At 34.9% G+C, this 17909-nt stretch overlaps 1 protein-coding gene across 7 annotated transcripts in view; it reads right to left on the bottom strand.

The window, feature by feature from the left end:
- Positions 1-17909, bottom strand: part of LOC119639650 (tight junction protein ZO-2) — a 188971-nt gene that overhangs the window by 85049 nt on the left and 86013 nt on the right. Inside the window, exons 1-2 of one of the 7 annotated variants that reach the window (XM_038037181.1) lie at positions 12194-12462; positions 391-740 (exon numbers count right to left, since the gene is read on the bottom strand). The exons of 4 other annotated variants lie outside the window; for them this stretch is intronic. In XM_038037181.1, coding sequence (XP_037893109.1) covers positions 391-740; positions 12194-12268 — 425 coding nt within the window. In that variant the 5' untranslated portion in view covers positions 12269-12462. Of the gene's footprint in view, positions 1-390; positions 781-12102; positions 12463-17909 lie in introns of those variants that run through there. 2 more of the 7 variants (XM_038037183.1, XM_038037182.1) reach the window with 2 other exon arrangements.

Here is a 17909-nt window from a genome sequence, read left to right as displayed (position 1 = left end):
CAATAGGATTAATCCGTAAACCAAAACATGCACATAAGCGGAGGAAAACAAGACAGAGCCATACACATTCTCCCAATGGGCAAAAACTGTAACTACTATAGCCTGAGAAGAGATGTTGGTTTGATGCAAACATATCCTCGAGACCAACTAAAAGATAGAAAAGCAAGGTCAAAACTATAGCGATAGGCTATAAGCCGATTTTCGGAAATTACTCATTCATTCTTAAGTGCGCATATCCAACTTGCTTTACAGTTTCCGATGAACTGAGTCTGAGTATAAATCTAAAAAAAAATAGTCCCAAATTCTCTCTTAAGAGGATTACGGAACTAAGCGATTTTCATAATTAATTAATTAATTATTGTTTGCATATGTTCTTTGAATTATTAATACCTGTATCTTCTTCTCTGCACCGGTGGACTAAAATAACAATGCGTTGCGTTAAACGGTACAAAATAACCCAATTGCAGAGAGTTTGCTCGAGACTTCTCCAGCATCGAAGGCATCGACAGCCTTTCTGGTACATTTAGATGAGTATCGAAGAATTTCTTATGATATTTTATCGTTTGACAATGTTTCCTTAATATATTACGATCAATGGACGAAGATGAACTCGAATCGCTTGATTCAACTGTTAATCGACTGTCGTAATCATTTGTCTCGTCTTCATCAGCCGAACATTCTGGTACCGTATAACATGTAAAATTGTGAGCTTGATAATCCATAAGAGTCATCCTTTTAATCTGTGTACGTGTAAAAATGTACATATTTTTTACTGTCGATCTGGATTTCGAATAAAAGAATCGGAAGAACAGCAGCCGAACCGAAATGAATCAAAAAGATTGAGAGACAAACAATCGCATACAAATCTAAGTGAACGACAACATACAACGTACACAAGAAAATGGATCAACGAGTAACTGAAGGCCACAGCGAAGCTTAAGGACAGAAGAGCTTCAACCTTGACTACATGAACCCTTACCAGCATTCTGTCCACATGTTCTAAAACTATCAGCCTTAATCATCTATGTGCCAGATGAAGGAACAAACAAGTAAGAAAGTTCTATTCGCCGGGGGCCGAATCTCATATACCCACCGCTATGCTTTTCGCATTCTACACTCCAAGTTCTTTATTTGGCATATCGCTGGTATTATTAAAAAAAATTAATCGCGACGTCTGCCGTATGAATTTTAAAACCAAGCCATTTCTAGGCCGATAATATATATTCATTTGAGAAGTGTACGAAATAATTTTAAATATTTTGTCTTGTTTGCCTTATGATAAATGAGCGTAAAACCTGAAAAAAATAAATTTAATTACTCGTAGCTTTGTGCGGACACGGCCGATTGGTTCCATTTTTGAACTTAGAGACGAAAGTGTCTCGTAAAGTAAATGTGGAAAATTTCAGCTTTCTAACAATTTCCGAGTACCAAGCAAAATTCCAAAAATTTTAGTTAAAAAAACGGAGATGCATTCAGTTTACGCTCTACTGCGGCCTTCCGCTCTAACCAATTTATCCCATTTTCAATACCCACGTGCGTGCAGAAACTTCTAATGTTTTTACCAAATTTTAAGTCGCTATCTTCAGTTTTACGGCCAGGAGATGATAGATAGATATCAACGTATCTTCCTTTACCGTACTTCACAGACAACTGACAGACGTGAAACCCTATCTAAAATATAAATCCTAAATAAAATTTGCTGGAGATGTTCCTACTTATCTTGCAGATACTTTAACTAGGTTTCATTAGGTTTTAAATGAGATATATATTCGCATCTTACAGATATTTTTATGTATCTTACAGATACTTTAACATATTTCACAAATCCTTTCATGCATCCCATAGATACTTTAATGTATCTTACAAATGTCTTGATGCATCCTGCAGATGCTATAACGTACCTCACAGCTACTTTTTATTTTGACTGACAGATACAAATTTATCGTACAAATGCTTTGACGTTTTTTACAGATACTTTAACGTTTCTTACACACTTTCAATGGTTTTAATTGATAGATGTAAACGTACGTTATAGATGCTTTTACATGTGTTTTAGATGCTTCACATATCTTACAGATACTTTTAGTAGGTTTTAACTGACATAAAACAATCTTACAGAGACTTTCATGTGTCTTTCGGACACTTTAACACATCTTACAAGTGCTTTCACATATCTTACAGATGCTTTTACAGATATTTTAACGTGACTGAAAACTGCTTTTGCTTCGTTTTAATTGATAGGTGTGAACGCATTTTACAGATGATTTTCGGTATCCTGCGGACAGTTTAACGTATCTTACAGATGTTTTTAACTGCACTACAGATACTTTAACGATTCATGCAAATACTTTTATTAGATTTCAAGCAATAGATATAAATTTATCCTACTTTACTTGCAGATTCTTTAACGTATCTTACGGATGATTTTATGTCTCTTATAGATGCTTTTACGTATCTGTAAGATACGTTTCTTACAAATACTTTTATTAGGTTTTAGTTGATAGATATATATTTTGCTTATATATATAAACTTTTCTTCTTTTTCACGTATCTCATAGATAACTTTACTAGATTTTAAATTATACACATGTAAAAGAATATTTGTAAGATACGTTATTATGGAACTTTTATATAGTTTTATTAAATTTTCAGATTATTATGTGAATTTAAAATCATTTAATAAAATGTTTGACTAACGCATAAACAGTGCTGCGAGTTGGTTAAATAATCGGCCGAGCTTAAGCCAAGTAAATTAGAAAAGAATAAGTAAGTCCTATCCGATCCATTTTCAATAGTTTCCGTCCTTAGGCGAAAACACGTCACTGCACAAAATTTCATCAATATATCTGAAAAATTGCGACCTGTAACATGCAGACAGGTTGACATGGACAGATCGAACGAACAGAAGGACAGACGGACAGATAGGCTTAGACCAATTCAAATAATTATTCTGAATCGATTGGTATAGTAAAGAGTAGGCCCATGCTAAGCACTTCTGCATGTTACATACGAACACACTAAGATAATATACTCTGTAGAACAAGTGGTTTGGGGCATCGAACTTATTCCTAAATTTAACTTTGATTGCGGCTAGACTATTCTATTAGTACTCAGATTCGATGCCCTCCCTCCTTCGCTGACTTAGCTTTTTTGGCGTCTGCGCTCAAAGCATTGAAGACATTCCGGCTTTCTCCTCCACCAACGTTTTACATAGAAATCTTTCTTCAAAATGTAAAACTTAAGTGCTTTTTTTTTTAAAGAAAATTTAAGAAATTGTTTTCGGCTCGCCTACTTAATTAAAAATACTTAGGCTGGTTGAGATTTCACTTTAAAGTGGCAGAGAAGTGAGGTGATTTTATTTTTAATATTTTTATATCATTTTATCGCTTTCTGCAAATGCATATGTGGTGGGTATGAAAGATATTTCGGTTTTTTAATAAGACCTGATATTATCCATCTTACTGAGGCTTACACCCAATCAGTCGTCGCATTTGTAACAATCAAATATTCGGATTCAGAGATCACCAGATAGTATAAGATGATCAATGCGAAGTTTCGATTTGATTCGATTATACACGTTTGCTTGTCAATTGTCTTGCAAGCTCACTAGTAGCAAAAATTGAGTTCGGAAATTAATGCTTACACTATTAACTTGCGCTATTACCTTACCCATAAGTCATAAGTGTATTTTAAAGACAAGCTATTGAGTCAACAAGCAACTTGTTTACATTTTCATCAGGTAAACTATAATAAATTTTTAAGGTGGTGCATATCAAAAGTTTCTTGTAACGTGTCATCATCCAACATCGCTGTGAACAATGCGATGGTGTCGAAGACTGTTAAAAGCCGTATTTTGGTGACAACTAATCTTTCCACTTTCCTCAGAACTCATTTCCTGAAAGAGGTCTACAATGCTTATTTTAATGCTAATATGTTGAGTTCATGCGAACACCGTTGCCTTACCTACCTCTATTTATTGATCATTATATCCTACAGCACTTATAGTACAAGATACACTAAGTTTGCGGCGATATATGTAACACTCAGGGGAACTTAAGATAAGGTCGTCTATAATTATACCATACCAGTCAAGTTAAGATCATTTTCTGAAACTTGTCTGTCAATCTCTCTCTCTGCCTGTGTATCTGATTTCTGTTCATGTGTTCAGCTCAGTCGGTTTAGGGATAACATTTACCGATTGGGCCCACATCCACTGGGCTGAGGCGATCACCTCTTATCTCTGTCTCTTTCCTCATTTCTCTCTGACAATCACCGTCACTATGTTATACAAATAATGGACCCCCTAGGTGATGGGCCATGGTAAAAAGCAACAAAAAAAAGCAACCCCTACACCATGTTTGATATCAAACAAGTCCCTTCTAGTTTATATGGAAACAAAATATCGGGCTTCTTAGCGAAATAAAAGATTTCTTTGTGTTTCTCGAACAGTTTTTTTAATACATCTCCTCTTCACAGTTCGAAGATTCGAATATTTAACAGTTCGAGAACTTGAAGGCTGAAAGATATTTTGGTCTAATCTATCCTGTTCATTGCTACACAAAGCTTGGTTTTCTTGATTAGCATTAAACTTTGTGGTTTATGTATAGTGGAGAAAAAATTATGAACTTGTCTATCGGCCGGAGTAGGCAAAGATTTTCGACTAACTAGCAACTCCAATGGTTGTGGATTCGAATCTCAAGCGCAATAGAGTTTTTAATTACCACGATAGCCTTAGGTACGTGCTAATGCTTTAAGACTTTTATCTTATAATAATACTAATAATAGTATCACTTTGAATTGAGAAAAGTGATATTGAGAAAGCTGGTCACCTTTGCGTACAAAGTCAAAGCGTCAACTAACAGTTTTAGTAATCATTACTTTTTAATAATAATAAATTTTATTTTTTTTCCAAACCTTAGATATTTTCTTTTCATACGTGAGAGACAAAAGTGTAAAATATGGCGAAAATACTCGTTTGTGAATATTTGTCAGGTCAGGTTGAAATTGACCTTGAACTGTATGAGCTGCAAACATAACTTACAGTTTACAGATTAATACAAATTTAACTCGTATCATATCGCAAGCGGAAGTCCTTCAACGTTATCTCTTGAAGCGAGTGCCGACAATATTTTCTTGCCATCTCATCTCATTGTATACGTTATTCAATATATTTAACCCTATACGCATATGCATAAAAATATTTTTATTTTGCTTTCATTTTTTCTTTCGTTTCTTTTTTTTTTTTGCGTTTCATAATACAATTTACATTAAAATGCCAGCATTCATCAAACAACCAATTAAAACGTCACAACACAGCATAAATATAAACGTAAATGTAAAAAAAAAAAATTATCAACAATAATTGAAATGCTGTCATTAGGAAAATACAAAAAAATGAAAAAAAAAAACAAAAAAAATAGCCCGGAAAAATTGTATAAATTTTTAACTAAGAAATTCTCTAAAAAGTATTGCTCCATTATTTTGAAAGCATTCACACTTTTGTCCCTCTACGTGTCATGTGTAGTTCAATATCTCGATATTTCTTACATCGACTTTAGCAATTAATTTATTAATTATATATATTTTAATTAATTTACTCGTGGTTTACACGTTTCCCATTGTCTCATACAACTTTTTATCGAGACAAGCTTTTCAGGGCTTTTTTTTTGCAAGTTACCTAAGGAAACAAAAGAAGCTGGAAATGGAAAGGGTTAAGCCATAAAATCCACTAATGCCCATTGGTAACCTTAAGCAACTATATATGCAACACATATCACACATCGGGGTCGTTAACAGTGTTTTCATATGCTCTCTTGAACAAATGTTCTTGGAAAATGGAAACAAATGCCTAAAAAGTGATGCCAAGGTCAAGCTAAGCCGCGGATGCTTTAAAATTGCTTTATCGCTTTCTTTTAACCATGGAAGAAGTGTTCGAAAAACCCTGGCCTTGCCACCATAGTAGCCAATATCCTTTATGTTCATCAGTTCCGTTCATTTTCTTTGCATAAGGGAAATTAATCGTACCCTAAAGATATAATTTGCTGCCTATAGAAGGTACTAATTTTTGCCTATAGAAGATACTAATGAAAGATCATACTGACTGTGTTTTTGTAGGCTTAGGTTCCAATACTAGACAGATAAACACACACACATAAGCACACACATAAACACACACATCTATACACACAGGGTCAGAACGGGGAGTGAGAGAGGAGGAGAGAACGAGAAACGTATACACCCACACCTCTTTTACTCCTTTCCTCCCGTGTAACCTACCAGTTTCTTCACATGACAATGTTATCGCATCCTATCCACTTTCTATTACTCGTTTCCGGTGGCACATGATAAGTTTTCTAATTTGTTCTTTACAGTAAGGGGAAAGACAGTCGAATTTTGCATTTGCTGTAAAAAAGTTGGCATTGGAAATTCAATAAAGTCGAAAATATCCGATAAATCGAATATTTCTTTGAAACGACTATAAATAATATTTCGTAGTGAAGTTTCACATTTTAATCTTAACAAGGTCACGACGGCTTATAGGCTTTGAGAAAATTTAATGCATATTTTTTCCTCGTTCTGTTAACCAATTGTCAGGACAAACTGATATTTCGTCTGGCATCAGTTGTCAATCGGGAGCCGTGTTTTGAATAATGACAATTTCAGAATTGAAAGGAGCTGAACAATCATTTGGTTATTGCTTTGCTCAAGCAAGCATTCATCAGGGGTTTAGAGAAGAATTTCTATACCCTACCCCATCCATTCACCCATATGGGGAATAAGGATATATTACGTTTATGCGGTTTCACGCAACACCCAGAAGAGATAGACCCTTTTGTCCGTCTTGGTTTTTTTTTTTTCTGTTCAATCCACAGATCGGAATTTTTAAGACATTTTGATGAAATTTGGTATACTGACTTTGTGGGCCAGACACGAACGCTATTAAAAATGTTTCGGATCGGAACACTTTTTCGATCACTTCCCATCTAAGGCCTTCCTTGTGTGCTTTAAATGAAGTGGTTTAGGGGTCTTTATGATAGTTTATGGCCGACCATAGTGTTTTCACTTGAAATGAAATTATAAAATATAGCTCATATAGTCCTGGGAGAAGCTTACTTATCATCGTGAAGTCAATGAGTGACTCTGTGAATTTGAAAATATATATATATATATGTATATGTTTTTTTTTTATTTAAAAAGGATTAATACTTTTTAGGGTATGTACTATTTTTACGGCTATGGCTGTCAGACAAATGGGCGACCAATCGACGCAAAAATAAAAAGCAAAATGAAAAATGTTTCTTTTCATTAATTATTAAAACGACTGCACATTTTAATATAGAGGAAATAGAACCCTAATGAGGCTGTGCAAATATACAGTGTAGAGTAAATTTACATATACACATAACGGGCGAGAGCAAAGAATAATGCGGAAATTCTATTGTACTATAAGCGAAGTACAGAATAAAAGGGTCCAACATTTTACACAAACAATAATTTAAGAGAAATTTTTGACAAAAAAAAAAAAAAAAAAAAAAAAATACTACAAACAATAACTGACATTATAATCAAAATAGTTTTTAAGAACTGAAACTACGCGAAGAATAATATGAAAATCTGAGACAAAAAATAATAACGAATTAAATTAAGTGAATAGTGTTCGAGTTCCATTCATGTCACTTGAACGATAAATGATATCAAATTATACGTAAACGCGTCTTTAACGCATCAACAAAAGAAGTAGAAAAAAATTACATTCGTCCTTGTGTGGAAACTTAAATGAATTGGAGGAATGAAAGACAGCCAATCATAAGGGGTAAGTGTAAGATAAAGCAATTAAGAATCTTTTATAGCCTTATCAGCGCTATCCTAAAGCAGATTAAATGTTCTTACTCTATTCAATTGAGTGGTCGTAGATTTTCAGAATAAAAGTGTAAATTTTCATGATGCATTCGTAAGAAGGAAAAACACGGAAAGCAAAGATGTTCAAAGATGTTTTTATTGCATAGGCGTGTTCTATGACCTGCTTAGACCAATTTCAATTAGTCGTCGCAGAAAGTATACCACAGATACTGGAAAGTAGGAAGAACGGACAGATGGACGGACTAACAAACGGACAGTGCCCAATAATTTAAACATTTTATGGGGTTTTCTAAGCTAATTGCTGCGCGTAAGGGGTAAATGGATTGAGACAAAAGTAAGCTTTCTCATGATATATATTAGGTAGGCGTGGTCAATTTTCCCCATTTTTGTAGATTTACTATATGTAGTATATAAGTAAAGAGGACAGAGCCAGTATTTTAGTGCTTGTAAAAAACGGGGAAATTCTCAGTTTACGTGGAACAGTAGGGTTTCCCTTCGACCGATCTGGTTCATTTTCAATACCAATCTGTGTGCAAGAGCTTCCAATGTTTTGAAATCGGCAGCTTCATTTTGGCAGTCAGGAAAATCTTTACAACAGACATTACACAAACGGACAGCCGGGCGTGGTTAAGCTGATTTAGAATTCGGTGCTGGTCAATAATACATATACTCTGCGAGGGTCTAAAGCTTCCTTCTGAGCGTTGCAAACGTCTGTACAAAATGTATGTACCCTCCTAGTAATTTAGAAAATTGTTGCTGCTTTCTGTTCAGTTGCACATTTTTCTTCTTCTTCTTCTAGCTCCCTTATTTTGATTCAAAATTTATTCCATTTCTCTGTAGATAAAATAAAGCGAAAATTGTTATAAATTTATTAGCTGCACTTTGCGAGCGACGAGCCAAAAACTAATTTTGTTTTCTTTGGAGGGTAGAGATGCTTTCACTTCACGTGTACTAACCTGCGTGCAAGAACTTCTACTTTGAAGCCGATAGCTTCATTTTTGCGGTCAGGAGAATGGATACAATAGACATTCGAATCATGAACAGCCAGACAGACGGACATGCTTAAATCGATTCAAAATTCAGTGCTGATCAAATATATATGTTTATGTACACTTTATGGGGTCCCTGAGCGCGTACTTCTTGGTGTTGCAAATGTAGCATCAAAACGAATATATCCCTCATCCGTCAGTGATGCGTATAAAAACGAAAAAAAAACTTGTTGAAATATTTCAGTTTTATGCACAAATTTCATTAAGCTTTTTATCTGCTCTTGCTCATATAAGTGAATTTAGAACAGATCGAAAAATATGACTCAGTATTTTTAAAAATAATTTACATTCAAGACAATTTTATTGCAAATCTCGACAAACACACGAAAAAAAAATTCAAAAATAAAATTGACATAAAAAAAAAAAAAAAAAAATTTGGAGACGCATTTAAGAATCGCACTTTTATAAATCATTCTGAAAATTTTAGGTCGCAAGATACGCTACTTGTTAAATACGCTTTCAATCAAATAGTGAAGAAAAGATGTTCTCATGGTTTTCCACGATAAGCGTTACAAGCATATAAATAAACTTTTAAATTAAAAATGAAAATTTTTTAAAAATATACTCAGGTGTTTTCTTTAACAGATTGCATGTGAAAGTATTCTATAAGGATTGCTGTCAACAGCGCGTTTCGATTTTTCGTCGATTGTGCGCAATTCTGCGCTATCTTGATGAAAATTCATTTTCATACCATTCAAGTCCTCCTTTGTGTGGGGACGCAAGAACCAAAGGAAAAGTTAGTTATCTGCCTAAAATCTTCCATCTAACGTTATGGCGACTGCTTATTATATATGATGCTATTAGATCGACTCGAGTGCCAAGCGAAGACATTATCGCTATAAGCGTGGCTTAGCATTGTGTGGAGCCCTAGCTCAAATCTCCAATAAAAGTAAGCAATAGAATCGCCCTGTTCTACAAATGAACTCAATCCCCCACCTAACGGTATAACTGCTAGTTATTCAAAGATCCACTAGAGTGCTGAACCAAGAAATTATCGATAAAAGCGTGACTTAGTTCTAAGTCACAGTGAAAACGAGATTTTTTGTCGAATCACAAAAGTAATAGAATCGCTCTGTTCTACAGATGAAACCAATATCCGATCTCACGGTGTAACTAGTACTTATTCATAGACCGACTCGAGCGCCCAATGAAGAAATTATCGATACAAGCGTGGCTTAGCATTGATGCGGAATGCGAACATAGTCTTTGTTCGAAATGCAGTTATTTTGCAATACGAAAGCAAATAGTTTGCTATGAGTGGGCATTATTTAGACAAGGCATGATGAGGTATTCTCAAAACAAGGTGTTGCAAAGATTAAGTGTCAAACTCCGTCTTGAAGCTCTTTCCACTTAAGACATTATCTAGGAGGAACGTTAACTAACCGCGAGGAATCAAGACCCTATCAAAGCGGAGTATTATCTACCTGAGGCCAAACCTAGAAGAGACGCGACGATGCTTTATCTTGTGAAGACACCTTATAGCTAAACAAAGCGGTATATTTTCAATCGAATTACTATCCAGATAAACCATTACTAAGAATTAATGTTATGGGGCTATTGACAACTGAACAAAGCTTTATCTGGTCGAATTATTTAGATGGGGTGCTATATAGATGAAGTTTCATCTAGGTGAGACTCTATCCTAATTAAAATAGTATTTAAACATAAGCTTATTTAACCGACACGAACCGAAGAACTATCATGCAGGCAGGGTAGTATGCCGCTGCGGCAAAACCTAAAGAGAGGAGGCGAGGTTTTCTCTACTGAAGACACTACCTAAGGTCACCCTTTTAGCTAAGCGATGGTAACTCAATCAAGTTCCTATCTAGCCAAGCCATTATTTAGAGTAAGTATTATCTGACGGGTAATATCTAAACGAAGTACGCTATGGTCGAGTCCTAAACTAGGCCCAAACACCGGAACAATATTTGGGTAGCATGACATCCAGGCAAAGGCTAATCGCAATCACATCTGGATAAGTGAAAGAAAGATTACGCAGCTTATTGCGGGAAATGTGTTATGTAATCAGTTAGTTATTAGGACGAAATGTCATTTAAATAATGCTCTTTCTAGTGGAGCCATTTACACCGCATTAAATGAAATACGACATCAACGAGCCATTAATTAGAGTATATATGATCTGAGTGAATCTTTATATATGCGGTTGAATATCTAGAAGAAATACTATCTCCTTTCAATGTAAGAGAGATGAGGCAGTATTTAGCCGAAAAATTAGTTAAGCGGAGGACGAAATACCACAAAGCCGAGATCATGTTAATGAAATGACGCACCCTGCCGGTAAGTCATTGCAGAGCCGAATTACTATTCACGGACGTATTAACTTGTCCAGGCATCAAAGCTCCATTCGGAGGTGAAAGATTGAGAGATATGGGAATTATTGGTATGAGAGAAGACAACCCCTAAATGGTATGTTAAACAAGCCAGACAATATCTAGGTGAAACCCTAGGCGGCCAAAGATGGGGAGAAATCATAAGTAGACAAACGAAGCAATGTATAAGTTAGGCATTGGTTTAAAGTAAACTCTGCAAGGCTTAAAATGGGTTTAGTCAAAATATTGTCTCGACGTTGAAGCATTAAACAGGCGGAATACTTTCTAGGCGAAGCACTGTCGAGACGACGTTTTATCACTGAGGGTTAGTCTCTATCGGTATTAATGCAATGCTTCTGCCCTAAGGCCATGAATTAAAAGAATTACAGTTAGGCATTGGTATAAATAGACTGAAAGACTGATGATGATGAGACTGAGTTTAGACAAGATATTGTCTCGGTATTGAAGCATTAAATAGGCGAAGCAGTCTCGAGACGACGCTCTATCACTGACGGCTAGTCACTATCTGCGGCATTTGGGCAATGCTTCTGTCCTAAGGCCTTCTAAGGAATTAGAAGAATTACAGTTAGGTTAGGCATTGGTATAAATAGACTGAAAGACTGATGATGATGATGATGATGATAATGATGAGACTGAGTTTAGGCAAGATATTGTCTCGGTATTGAAGCATTAAATAGGCGAAGCAGTCTCGAGACGACGCTCTATCACTGACGGCTAGTCACTATCTGTATTTGTGCAATACTTCTGCCCTAACACCACAAATTCGAAGCATTCGAGTTTTTCTACAGCTACACGTTTTGTATTTTGCGCGCACAAAAACACTTATCATCACATATACGTACAAATGTCATAATAATGAATAGAAAAATTTTTCTTATTTTCACACTTTTGCTAAATGATCTGAAATATGCAAAAAACGTTATTTATGCTTACGGCCAGCACAACGATATCGATAATAATAATAATAATAATAATAATAACAATCACGACAGTCAACAAATACGGCATAAATACAAATCTTAACAATTTGGCGTAAGAGCACGTTCGCAATATTTATGTTTTTTTTTTTTTATTTTTTCTCTTGCTTTTCAGTACAGATTTAGATTTGAAATCTTTTTGGCTGGGATGCAATTGTTAAGATATGACATGAATTCAGTTTAATTTATTATTGTTTATAATTTCAAAAAAAAAAAAAAAAAAAAAAAAAAAAAAAAAAATTTTTTTTTTTTTTTTTATTTTTTTTTTTTTTTTTTTTTTTTTTTTTTTGTTCACGAATTTTTTTTATTTGCATTGAATTTTCCGGTTAATATGTTTGGCGTCTGGTGGTTTCTTTTTTTTTTTTTTTTAAATATTTTTTTATTTATACTTGTTATGTTTAAGAACAACACCTCCTGAACGCCAGTAATATTTAAACTGATTCATTGAATTGAAAATCAGAAAATCTGAAACGCTTTAATTTTAATGAAAACGCACAGAAATACTTACGATTCCCTACACATTTATGCTGTGGGAATTTAAATGTATGCGGAGAGCAGTGTTCTTATAATGGTGTACGTGTATGCGTGTATTTATAGATTTTAACGTTCGTTTAAATAGTAGCGACAGTCCCATACACACACAATTACATACACACACACACACACGCAAACATAGTATTAATAAGTTTGCTTAGGCACCCCGTTCCTATTCGTAATGTATTGAGGCGTTTAAAGAGAGTATTTACTAGTGTTCGGCGCGTGTAGCCGGTAGCATTTCTTCTTCTGTCTTTTTTTTTTTTTTTTGTTTTCTTTTTGTTTTGTGTTTTTTTACTTCCTCTTGATGCACGATTATAACGTGCTACGCCGCAGTATTCAGTTCCTCAATTGTTTGCGAAACATTTTCAAGTATTTCAGACATGCGTTCTGTTACACTCAGTTTCTCTTTCGATTTTCTTTCGTCTTAAACGATTAATTGTCAAATGTTGAATCAAAACGGGGAACAATGTGTTTGCAACTGAACAGAAAGCGCCTACAATTTATTAAGTTACACATATACACACATATATACATATATATATGTATATAACTTTTTATACCCATCGCTGAAGGATGTGGGATATATTCATTTTGTCGAATCGTTTGCAACGCCTAGAAGGAAGCTTCAAAACTCCACAGAGTATTCTTGACCAGCATTAAATTCTAAATCGGTTAACCATGTCCGTCTGTCCTTCTGTGTAATGTCTGTTGTAAACGTTTTCCTGGCTACAAAAATGAAGCTATCGACCTCAAAACATTGAAAGTTCTTGCACACAGGTTTGCATTGAAAATGACCTAACTCGCTCGAAGGACAGCCCTACTGTTCCACGTAAACTGAGAACAGTTCTGTTTTTGAGAAGGAATAAAATATTGACTCTTTGCTCATATAAAGTACAGCAGAGAAATTTACAAAAATTTCATGGTATGTTCTATGGGCGATGCTAAAGTAGCGAAAATTGACCGCGCCTACCTAATTTTATAATATACCAAGGTTTACCTTTATCACGCGCAAAAACAAGCTTCAAAAACCCCGTAAAGTAGACAAATTCTAGAACAGTTTCAAATGCACCCAACATGTCCCTCTGCTCGTCTGTTCATCTATCCGTCATCGGTCCAACTTTATAGTATCTATGGTAAGCATTCTTTCGTAAGCAAAAAAGAAGTTATCGCCTACCAATTTGCAAAAGCCGTTCAGAAAGACCCAAGCAGGTCAAAGAACACGCCCACAATGCCCACACGCCTATGCAATGAAAACTGTGAACGTCTTTACTTGCCGTGCTTTTTGGTTGTTACTCCTAAGCCGCGACACATACACCGCAAACATGTTGACTTTTGATTTGGAAATAGGAAAAGTCAGTTTTTTCCTTCTGCTTAGCCCGCGATGGGTATAAAAAATTCGTTCAAAACCGAATATAATTTTCCTTACTTGTTGATTAATACTAATGATATGCCGTAAGTTTATTCACACGCATATCGGGAGAGAGGTAGAATTGTTTAAGACAAAACAACAACAACAACAAGATCATATTATATTAAAAACTATTATAATTTTAATACACATAAAAACAAAATTTATGAATGAAATCTTATTTCTTTCAAAGAATTCTACAAATACGAAGGCGAAACAGAGAAGTACGCACGATGTTAAAAACACTGCTTCCTGTCTTGAATCGCAACGTGTTTGACATTGAAATACATGAGAAGAACGCTGTGAAAAGTGTCCTTACTTGAGCCCATTGTAAAATCGAGGCAAGTAAATATATCTAGGAGAGATCCAGATGCATTAGTCATAATGTTTTCAAGCCCCCAACACGAAATTTTTCCTCTCAGATAAACAAATTAATGTTATACTATATATAAGAATATTAAGAGGCAAATTTGACGACTTTTCTATAACCAATCTCTGTTAAAATTTCCATTAATTAAGACCTAAAAAGGTGTTATTTGTCGTACATGCAACCACACGAATCAATTTTTATGGATTTTATTCCATATAAGGATTCTCATGAATAGTAAACCTTTTCGCAAAAAGATATAATTTTTAATATCATGATATAAAAATTTAGCGTGGGGAACCATAGTTCATTATTTAGACGCCACCATATATAAGAGATCTTATGAAGAGTAAGTCGCCTTCATATGGCAACAAAATCTTATAGGTATAGGTTTTCATGACGAAAGTAGGTGAAGAATAACGAAAATAACGTTGCCAATTGCTTTTCTTGATACGGTTCGTATCACTAGATCGTTGTTTTATTTGCAATTAATTTCTTTAAAGGTAGAATTATTGACAGTTTACTTAGCTTGACAGCATTCTTAACTCAAACTTTCTTTTCGACTTTATCTTCACATCTGAGCAAAGTATAATTTTTGACATATAACGAAGGAGAACATATTGTTTTATTAGACAAAGTTATGTAGGATATAATCCCATTATGATGTATTACTTTTTACACGCTACGCCGCTTTCAGTACAACGTATATTAGGTTTGTGTGGGCGTACCTAACACCCAGAAGATCTTGAAATGAATCTAACTTTTATTATACCGATCAATGCAGAGTTATTTCTTGCATCTATATAGGTTTGTCCATCCGTCCATCCGATGTCTGCCCATGCGTTTTTGAGTTCGACCTACAGTACGCAATTTTTGAGGTCTTTTGAGGAGATTTGGTAAACTTATCTATCTTGACCCAATGACGGACGCTATTGAAATGGTTCGGATCGGTCCACTGTTTCGTATAACCTTCATTGAGAAGTCGTTATTTGGGAAAATATTGCAATTTTCAAAATTTTGCGACCAAACTTGCAGTGTAATAGTATTTCGACATTCTAAATTTGTGTGAAAAAATTGGGTCCATTAGGCGAACTTTTTGAGCGTCCTCTTATGCAACTGTTCCAACAAAAACTGATTCTTTTTACGGTCTTTTTGGGTCTGATTTCCAATATTTAATGGTGAAAATTGGTCCATAGCAACAATTTAGCAAAAACATTAGCAGTAAGGAATTTCGACCGCATAAATTTACTTTTTAGACCCTAACATATGTAGGGTTTATCGTGAACAGCTCGCCTTTGTCTGGACAGAAAGTTGAGGGAAGTTTAGGGAAGTTTAGAAGAAAGTCAATTAAGTTTGCTAATTTTGGACGACGTGATGTGATGTTTTGGGCTACCCACAACATGCGAAGTTTCATTAAAGTTATGCCTTCGCATGAAAATGATGTGTAATATTTGGTATATTATTACTAAAGCGAGTGAAGAACTGCAGTAAGCGAAGCGGTATAAAGTATCTAAAGATCGGCCCTGCCAGACCATAATATCCTTACATGTTATTATTTTTACTACGATTATTAGGCTCATTATTATTATTATTATGAGTATGGTGAGTTTTCAATAAAGCCGATAGGGTTAGGTGCTAGTGTTTTAAGACTTTTTGAAGCAATAACTGCAATGTTTAAAACAAGTGAAAACACTATAGTGAAACTCGGCCCACAATTATATGCCCTACTCTACAAAAGTTACGCATACAAGGACTTTTCAAAATAAGGCTTTATATGAGGACCCGAAGGACCCGAGGAAGTGACCCAATCCGAACATATTTTAATAGCGTTTACCGAAACAGCTCGTCAATATACTAAATTTCATCAAAATATCTTAATAATTGCGACCTGTAGGTTGAACACATGAGAATAATACAGACAAATGGACAGACGGACGGATAAGCTTGGACAGATACAAAAGTAATTGTGAATCGACCGGCATAATAAAACATGGCCCTATCTCAAATTCTTCTGGGTACTACATACATCTCCAAAAACTTTATATACTCTTCTACCACAAGTGATATGTAGTATAAATATCATGGTATAAAGATTATAAAGATTAACTATTGTCTGTTAACTTTAAATAATCGTTATTTTCAACTTTTTACATGATTATTATTTACCTGGTATTCTCTGAAATGAATGTCATTTATTATTGTTAAGGGGCAGCAATATTCATTTTTGTCATTTATTTCATTCTCTCTTATCTGATAATATGTTGTATTAAAATTCATGATAATGTTTCAGTTTTTTTATTACTACGCGATATTCTTTTTAATCGTCAAATCTCATCCCGTTTCTGCCCAAGATTGTGATGAGGAGATGAATAAACATCACAAGAAATCCAAGTTTGCTAAATACACCGTTTGGGTTCGCTGTAAAATTGGAAAAAGTCGTCAAACACCGTATCATTACCACATCGGAGTTATATTGTCCAAACATACAGTGCTAACGGCAAACTCTATGAATTTGAGCGGAATAATGTGTACTGTTTTATATCATGACATAAGTTTCGAGGTCACCGATATTGACGATCGAAGCGAAGCTTTAACTGTAGCAAATTACGAAAATATAAAAGATATTCGTCCGCAATGGTCTTTACCGCAACTTAAGCTCATTACAACTGAAACGATATTCAACATGAAACGAGCAGCTATTATGGGTTTACCCGACCACGAATACAAACAAACTAGCGATTGCGTAGTTGTTACACATGATGACAAAAAAAAATTGATTGAGAGAAAAACGATAATACTTCAGCGAGCTGAATGTGAATCAGCTTATCCGGGTCTCCATAAACATATTATTTGCATACAGGCACAAGAAGGTGCTTGTAAATTTGATCCTTGCTTAGCGTATAAGGAAGAGGGTGCACCACTTATATGCGATAACATTCTCACTGCCATTGTAACCAAAGAGATTAATAAGTGCGAAGCGACGAAACCCTGCCTAGCTGCTAAAGTGTACGAATCGCGAGATTGGATCGAAAGGAACATGCGATTATTTACCAGAAACAATCTATTCAAAAACGGTTTAGTTACAATTCAATTTGGAGTGACAGAATTTAAATGGATAAAAAATGCAGGAGCGATATTATCCGATACTCAAATACTAACTAATTCTGCCCTAAATCATCCATTCAGAGGGCAAGTAATGTACAATGACGAAAAAGCAATTTCGTTCACGAAAGCAAAAAGTTTCGATGAGGATTGGCGTGCGCAACCAAATAAAATTCAACTTAGCGTAGTGAAGTTAGACGGTTGTTTCGATCCTAAAGTATCTGAAATACTGCCAATAAGACATTTACATCCCACAAA

Source organism: Glossina fuscipes, unplaced genomic scaffold, assembly GCF_014805625.2.
Source record: "Glossina fuscipes isolate IAEA_lab_2018 unplaced genomic scaffold, Yale_Gfus_2 112, whole genome shotgun sequence".
Classification (NCBI taxonomy): Eukaryota; Metazoa; Arthropoda; class Insecta; order Diptera; family Glossinidae; genus Glossina; species Glossina fuscipes.
This window is presented reverse-complemented; position numbering and strand designations above follow the sequence as displayed.